The 8,312-nt window shown below is 46.2% G+C and overlaps 1 protein-coding gene across 1 annotated transcript; it reads left to right on the top strand.

The window, feature by feature from the left end:
• Positions 1–7,035: 7,035 nt before the first annotated feature.
• On the top strand, positions 7,036–8,055 carry LOC127986900 (2-oxoglutarate receptor 1-like). Its single transcript, XM_052589155.1, has one exon. The coding sequence runs from the start codon at positions 7,036–7,038 to the stop codon at positions 8,053–8,055; it is 1,020 nt and encodes a 339-aa protein (XP_052445115.1).
• Positions 8,056–8,312: the final 257 nt, after the last annotated feature.

The following is an 8,312-nucleotide window of genomic DNA, read 5'->3' as shown; positions in this document are numbered from 1 at the left end:
AAAAAATCAAGCTCCTCTGGCTTCTCCCAGTGGTCCTATTGCCATTTGCAGAAAGTCATGCACTCCCGGTAAAAAAAAACCAATCAGAGCTGCGGTCCGTAACTTTGTTTGTGTTCAAAATGTAGAAAAATTTATATAATAAGCGAGTACACCATGAATCCATTTTCCAAATCGTGTTTTTAGCTTGTCCTGAATCACTAGGGTGCACCTATAATAAGTGTTTATATTCGGACTATTTTAGATTGCTTCGGGGATACCGCGGCGGAGTAACCCAGTACCTTTGTGATTCTTCATAGACATAAACAGAGAGAAGTACCGGCTCTTATGTTCTTCCGCAAGACGCAAGCAGTTCTGTTTATTAACCGCTAGAGCGTCAAAAGTTCCCTACCGCAGCTTTAATAATAATAATTGTATTATTAATAATACAATTAAAGTAAGAAATAATTGACTATGGGCTGTTGAATTATTAGAAAATAATACATTTTTGTAATGTTCATAATTCAATGGCCCGGAGTCAATTATACCACTTATACTACAGTTACCACACCTCAAGACATCGATCAGATGATATATTTAAAGGGATTCGTCAAGTTTTTGTATTTAAATTGCTATTTTGAGTAAGATTATTTCTTCCTCATCTTATCCAATGCCTCATTCGTTGCTTCCAAAAAGTCATTTTAAAGCTGGTAATGGAGGATTGAGCCATTGATTGCAATCTAATCCAGTTATTAATGAAGTTCTTAGAAAGAGAGAGAGAGCTTGTGTAAATTAGGCTACCTTTGTGCGACCCTCAACAGTCTTCTGCAGCAGTGTCTCTTTAAACAGCGCTGTTATTACCTCGCGAGCAAGAAATGTCATGTGTAGCCTTTAAGTTGCACTATACAGGCTTACTGATATTATCACTAGGGCAGTGCTGACAACACCTTTTTTTGTGCAAACTGCGTGCCCGTTATTACAGTTAACTATGCAAAGTGATATGGAACTGAAATGCGTTCAGAAGAGCTTTTTGGAACTATATTCATGTGCATTTCCCTGAAAATAATTGCACACCTCAGAACATTCGTCTGCAAATCAGATTCAATTATTCAACGGCCCTGTAGTATAATTACAGTTTATTTATTTACTTTTATATTTTATCAAAAGTTATATTTTGACCCCTACAGTGGGTGTGTATTTTTTATTTCTTTTTTTACATCCCTAATATTTGGGGGACGGGGCACAACAATAAAATTGTGATTAGGCCACCCATTTGGCCAGCAGGCGCCCTGGCCAAAAGTTTCCTTACTGAAAGCAATGTAGGTCCTAGTTTGACAATATAGTGACGCCGAGGGGCACCTTTTACGTCCTCATAGTGACGCTTAAGGTGCTTGGCCATGCTTCAGTTTCTGACGCCTTGGGAGTGAGAATGGGTTGCATTAATACAGATTGACAGCAAAGGAATTAACCTAGACTTGACAGTAACACTTTACCATAGTAAAATATGATAACAATGTGATCACACCTGAGAGATCATACCTGTAAATCCCGCCCATATGCCCATGGGTTTACGGATACGTCAGCGAATGCTTCACTGCTGGTATTTAGAAATGACATATAAGAATGCAAATGAAGAGATTTAAAATTGAGATTTACCAGGAACTCTTTCGTAGAAGAGGGAGGATCAGCTCAGGTGTTTTAACTGTTAACTAGATCACAGCAGTCTATTTCGCTGAGGAACCTGTGGTTGGATGCATAGCTTCAGCGCCCATTGTAAGTAGTCATCACTTCTAAAACAGAATGTTAAACAGAAATTAAGCTTTTCTAGTATTTTTAAATCATTGGCATTTTGACAGATACATAGAAGCAAAACAGCATAACAGAAGATATTCTCATAGAATATATTTTGAATTATTAGTGTAAAAAATGATTGTTGCAAATAGTTACATTTGGTATTATATCCTTATACAGCTTCACATTCAAGTTGAGTGAATGCAATGTGCACAATCACTTTAAATTGAGTGAATGAACTGAAAAAACAAAACAAAACTATATATATATATACATATATATATATATATATATATATATATTAGGGGTGTAACGGTATGCAAAAATCACGGTTCGGTATGTACCTCGGTTTTAAAGTCATGGTTCGGTTCATTTTCGGTACAGTAAGGGAAAGAAATGCAAACATTAAACTGCAGGTTGTTTATTACTGTCACGGTTTTACGCTGCCTGAAGGAATACGGAGCCGAGGATAAACGAAATAAGGTATTTAATATATTCAACTCATGGAGCACAGCAATAGACACACGTAAGTGAGTGAGTTAGTAACAAGTAACCAGTTGATGACAAGTAGACCCGACAAAACAGAACTGAAAGGACAAGGCTTATGTACAGAGGATAATGGGGAAACACAGGTGGATGGAATAACTAAATTAACAGGGACATGGAACACATGAGGAAGATAATAGACACACCTGGGAACTAATCAAACTAAACACGGAAGACAGAAACTGGGTCACTGGGGCAAAAACACTAAATGAGTCCAGGTGTGTGACAGTACTCCCCCCTCCCTGTAGGTGCGTCCTCGCACCGTAGAAAACAACCAAGGAAGGCGTGTGTGGTAACTTGGAAGGAGGTTCCGGTGGAGGACGGACTCCCAGGAGGGGGCCACTAGACAGGGACCACGGAGGAAGGAGCCAGGGAGGAGACGACGGAGGGAGGAGCCAGGGAGGAGACAGGAGCAGGAGGAGCCAGATGGTCCACCAGAGACCAGCCAGGACGGAGATCCAAGGTGGAGTCGACGGCGGGAGGAGCCATGGTGAAGGAGGGGTCGACGACACCAGGGGGCCGACAGGCGGAGACTGCACCGGTGGGTGAGGAGCCCAAGATGGAGCAGCACAGCCGCAGAGCCAGGGGGACGTCGAGGATCCGGAGGGCCTAGGTGGAGCAGAAGGCTCAGGCGACCAAGGCGGAGGCAGGGTCCTGGCAGACCGCTGTGGAGCCGGAGCGACCGAGGATGGAGGTGAAACCGGAGGGAAGGAGGAGCATGACAAAGCCGGAGGGATGGAGTGACGAGGTGGAACCTGAGGAGAGGAGTCCCGAGGCGGCGGATGGTCGACGACTGACCAAGGTGGAGCCGGAGGGACGAGGGAGCCCGGTGGAGCAGGTGGGATGACAGGCCACGGTGGAGACGAGGGAGCTAAGAGCCAAGGCGGAGCCGCTGGGTCGAAGGACCGAGGAGGAGTCCAGGGCTCGGAGGCTGGAGGCGGAGACAGGGCCTTAACGCGCCAAGGCAGAGCTGGAGACTGGCAGTCCAGTGGCGAACCATCGTGCCCCGATGGCGCGGACAGAGGGTGAGCTGCGGGACTGACTGGCACCAGCAGGGATGGCGAGGAACTGGCTGGTCTAGGAGGAGGACAGAGAGGAAGGATGGGAGGAAGGACAGGAGGATCAGGGCTGGACGGAACCAGCGAAAGTGGAGTAGAGGGACCAGCAGGTTTGAGAGGAAGTGGGAGAGGGAGGCTGGGAGGGAATACAGGAGACACAGAAGGTTCAGGGCTGGGCGGAACCAGCGGAGAGACAGAAGATTCAGAGCTGGGCGGAACCAGCGGACACACAGAAGATTTAGAGCTGGGCGGAACCAGCGGAGAAACAGAAGATTCATGTCTGGATGGAACCAGCGGAGAAACAGAAAACTCAGGGCTGGGAGGAACCAGCGGAGAAACAGAAAACTTAGGGCTGGGCGGAACCAGCAGAGAAACAGAAAATTCAGGGCTGGATGGAACCAGCGGAAATGGAGCAGAGGAAATGACTGGAGGAGGTAGGAGTGGGAGACTGAGAGGGTATACAGGGGAATCAGGGCTGGACGGAACCAGCGGGGAAACAGGAAAATTAGGGATTACCTCCATAGACCAGTCCATCAGATCCAGAACTTGCTCCATACGATCTTCAGAGACTGCATACAACTCACCCTCAGTTGCAGGAGAGTGGGCAGGGCTTTCCTCCACGCCCTCGATCTCCACGAGGACTCCCACGATGCACGGTGTTGCCGGCTCACACACCTGGTCAGTCGCGCTCTCGAGATCCTGTTCCCTGTCAGTGGATGGCTCGGGCTCTGCGGCTGCGGTGGGCTCTGGCTCCGTGCGGCGTGATGGTGGCTGGCTGGTCTCTGGGTTGGGAGTGGGACTGGCGAGATCCTCTATCGGGCAGACGGTGAAAGGTGAGCCATTTCTCGCCAGAGTCCACTCCACGAATGCGGCGAAATCCTCCCGAGGACCATCTTCGGACGACAACGCTCTGCACTTGGGGTTCAGGCTGGCATTGTAGAAGGCGCAGAGCACGTCGTCCGGGTAGCTGGTGGCATTAGCTAACAGTAGGAACCGTCTGGTGTGGTCCTCGAGAGAGCGTCCTTCCTGCTCCAGCATGAGGAGGAGGAATCCGGGGCTAGAGAGGGGATCCATCAACACTACGAAACAAAAAGACTGTGAAAAAACAAAAACAAAACGGAGGGAAAAAACACGCAGTTTTCTACTTTCTTTTTGGGTCGGGTCTTCTGTCACGGTTTTACGCTGCCTGAAGGAATACGGAGCCGAGGATAAACGAAATAAGGTATTTAATATATTCAACTCATGGAGCACAGCAATAGACACACGTAAGTGAGTGAGTTAGTAACAAGTAACCAGTTGATGACAAGTAGACCCGACAAAACAGAACTGAAAGGACAAGGCTTATGTACAGAGGATAATGGGGAAACACAGGTGGATGGAATAACTAAATTAACAGGGACATGGAACACATGAGGAAGATAATAGACACACCTGGGAACTAATCAAACTAAACACGGAAGACAGAAACTGGGTCACTGGGGCAAAAACACTAAATGAGTCCAGGTGTGTGACAATTACGATAAACTTTTTTTTAACAATTTGTTTACACTTTTTTTTAAAATAGTTTTTAATTAAATATATATAAAATAAAAAAGAATAAGAAATAAAATACTGCTGCAAAGTTCTCCACTAAATAAAATGCTCTCAGTCTCAAACCAATATCATATAATAAAATATAATGAAAAATATAAATAACTATGATTACAGTGCAGCATTACCAATCCCTCAGATTTCGTTATTGCGTTGGACCGATCAGAATTAAGAGCAAAGGTCTGTTTAAATGCCTAGCAGTAAATAACCTGCCAGTACACCTTGGTGAGGTCAAGAGTTGAGATATACCGGGCCCTTCCTAGTCAATCCAAGAGTTCGTCCACTCGCGGCATTGGGTAGCCGTCAAACTCCGAGACTTCATTCAGGCAGCGGAAGTCGTTGCAAAAACGGAAGGTGCCGTCGAGCTTTGGACCCATGATAATTGGGCTGGACCAAGGGTTGCATGATGGTTCGATGGTTCCTAACCTTAACATCTCCTGTACCTCCTCCTCAGTGGCGTGGCGCCGAGCCTCCGGAACACGATAGGGCCACTGCTGGACGATCACTCCGGGTGCTGTGCGGATATCGTGCTTGAGTACGTGGGTCCACCCTGGCTGGGGAGAGAACACATCGGTGAACTCACTGACCAGGTGTGGCAGCTCTGACTTTTGGGCGACCGAGAGGTGGGGATCCATGTCCACAGCCACAGGAGGTCACTGAGCGAGGGCTGCAAGCTGGGGCTCGGTCCCGACCCAGCGCTTCAGAAGGTTCACGTGGTACAGTTGGTCCTCTATGCGTCGTCTGGGCTGCCGGACCCGGTAGGTGACAGGGCCGATCCTTTCTGTCACGGTATAGGGTCCCTGCCAGTTGGCCAAGAATTTACAGGCGGCAGTGGGGACTAGGACCATAACTTGGTCTCCAGGCTGAAACTCCCGTGGTTGGGCCGCCCTGTTTTAATGTCGTTGCTGGGCCTTCTGGGCTTTGGCAAGGTGCTCCCGGATGATGGGCATGACCCTGTTAATGGTCTCGATGGTGGAGTGGTGGACGGCCGGCTGCTGTTCCCAGGCTTTTCGGGCGACATCAAGCAGGCCGCGGGGCTGTCGGCCGAAAAGGAGCTCGAAAGGGGTGAGACCGGTGGACGCCTGGGGTACCTCCCGAATGCCGAAGAGGACATAGGGCAGCATCTTGTCCCAGTCGCGCTTGTTCTCAGCAGCCACCCGCCGCAGCATCTGCTTCAGGGTCTGGTTGAAGCGTTCGACCAGGCCGTCCTTTTGCGGGTGGTATACGGTGGTGCGGAGCTGTTTTATTTGGAGGAGCTTGCAGAGGTCAGCCATCACCCGGGACATGAAGGGGGTGCCCTGGTCAGTCAGTATCTGGGATGGTAGGCCAACCCGACTACTCAAGAGGTCTGATCTCTGTTTCCCTGGGTGTCCACTAGTGGTCTCACTTCCCCATATATCTATATATATGTATATATATATATATATATATATATATGAAGAGTTCAGATGCAAAAACCTCTAAATGCCATCTGAAATTTTCATCTAAAATTAGGATTTTTATCAAGCTCCTATGCTTAGTTTGAGTCATTTTACTTTAATGGCAATGTCCAGGTCCTTTTCCAGGCTATTAAAGTGAAATAACTGAAAATAAATATAGGAGACAGATAAAAATCCTAATTTTAGATGAAAATTTCAGATGGCACTTAGAGGCTTTTGCATCTGAACTCTTTATATATATATATATATATATATATATATATATATATGTATATATTGTATTGTAACTATATGTCTTTTTCTATTACTATTATTATTAAAAATAAATATTCAACTGGAACAGATCCATCTTGGAATTTCACAAGTGTTGAAATTTACTAAATAAACAGAGATTGCATGCAGACTGCAGTGTTTGAAGTGTGTCAGTGACTTAAATGGGGTTATTGTGTAAAATCAGGTATAGCAAACCAAACCAGGTCGTGCCTAAAATCCCAGGAATTCTTTTCAGAGATTAAAGCAAAGCAGAAAACAAGACGAGTATCTAAACTCCCATCAGTTAGACATTTTTAGACTTACCATGTGTGCTTTCTAATACTTTTTCTTTTTTACTCTTCATTCCTGCTGCAGGAACAACCATGAGCAACCTTTACTATGGCTCGAGAAACACTTCACTTGACAACTGCACCAACGCGGACGATCTTGTGAAACGCTACTATCTCCCCACCATGTACATCTTAATCTTCATTGTAGGTGTTGTGGGTAACATCACTGCTCTGCTTGTCTACACGGTCAAAGTTCGTCCCTGGAAGAGCAGCACCATCATCATGGTGAACCTCATCATCACTGACCTCCTTTTCATGGTCTGCTTGCCCTTCTTGACCTACTACTACTTGCTTGATGACTCGTGGACGCTGGGAAACATCATGTGTCGCTTCACACGCTTCATCTTCCACTTCAACCTCTATGGCAGCATCCTCTTCCTCACCTGTATGGCTATTTTTCGGTACGTGGCAGTCGTGCACCCGTCACATGGACACAGCATCAAGCAGAAGCGTTGGGGCACGTTGGCTTGCGTGCTGTGTTGGGCTGTGGCAGTTGCAGAAATAAGTCCAGTTTTTAACTTTTTTGACACAGTGGAGAACAACAACAAAACTTACTGCTTGGATCTCGCGAGTAACAATCCAGAAATCATCTGGCCGTATAGTTGGGTGTTGACAGTAGTTGGATATTTGGTTCCTCTAGTTGTGGTCTGTCTTTGCTATTGGCGCATCATGAAAGAACTCAAGAAGGGTCCTCATATGGGAAGCACCAAACGGGTTCGAGCAAGGCGACTCATTGTGTTGATTTTGACATGCTTCATTGTGTGCTTTTTTCCTTTTCATGTGCTACGAGCTTTGAGGATTTACACGAATCGTACTCCGGAAAACAACTGCATGGACCGCTGCGTTCATGCCGCCTATATTATCTCAAGGCCGATCGCTGTACTCAACATCATTTTCAACCTGCCGCTCTACACGTTGTCGGGGGATTGTTTTAAGCAAGGCTTCATGGAAATGTTCAAATGTGATCTGCTCAAGTCAAACACTAAGGGGGTGATTAAAATGGCTGTGATCAGCAAACCTGCAACCAACATCACATATGAGCAAAGCAGCTGAGACTTCTGCTGGTGAAATATACACTAAACAAGTGTTCGAAATTGAGGGGGGTCTGGGGGGTCTGCTGGTGTTTGAAATACACTAAACAAATGAGCCAAAGCCACTGTAAAATAGTTGATATATAAAGGGACATTCTACCCTAAAATGACTTTCTGTCATCAGTTACTCACCAGAAGTTGTTCCAGACCTGTAAGACTGACTTTCTTCCGCTGAATGCAAAAGAAGATATTTTAGAAGAAAAACTCAAACTCATAAAA

The sequence above is a fragment of the Carassius gibelio genome, chromosome B22 (genome assembly GCF_023724105.1).
Source record: "Carassius gibelio isolate Cgi1373 ecotype wild population from Czech Republic chromosome B22, carGib1.2-hapl.c, whole genome shotgun sequence".
In the NCBI taxonomy this organism is placed as follows: Eukaryota; Metazoa; Chordata; class Actinopteri; order Cypriniformes; family Cyprinidae; genus Carassius; species Carassius gibelio.
The sequence above is the reverse complement of the archived record's forward strand: the minus strand, read 5'-3'. Positions and strand labels throughout refer to the sequence as shown.

Coding starts and splice junctions, on each gene's coding strand:
- LOC127986900 (XM_052589155.1), top strand. CDS start 7,036: ATGAGCAACCTTTACTATGGCTCGAGAAACACTTCACTTGACAACTGC.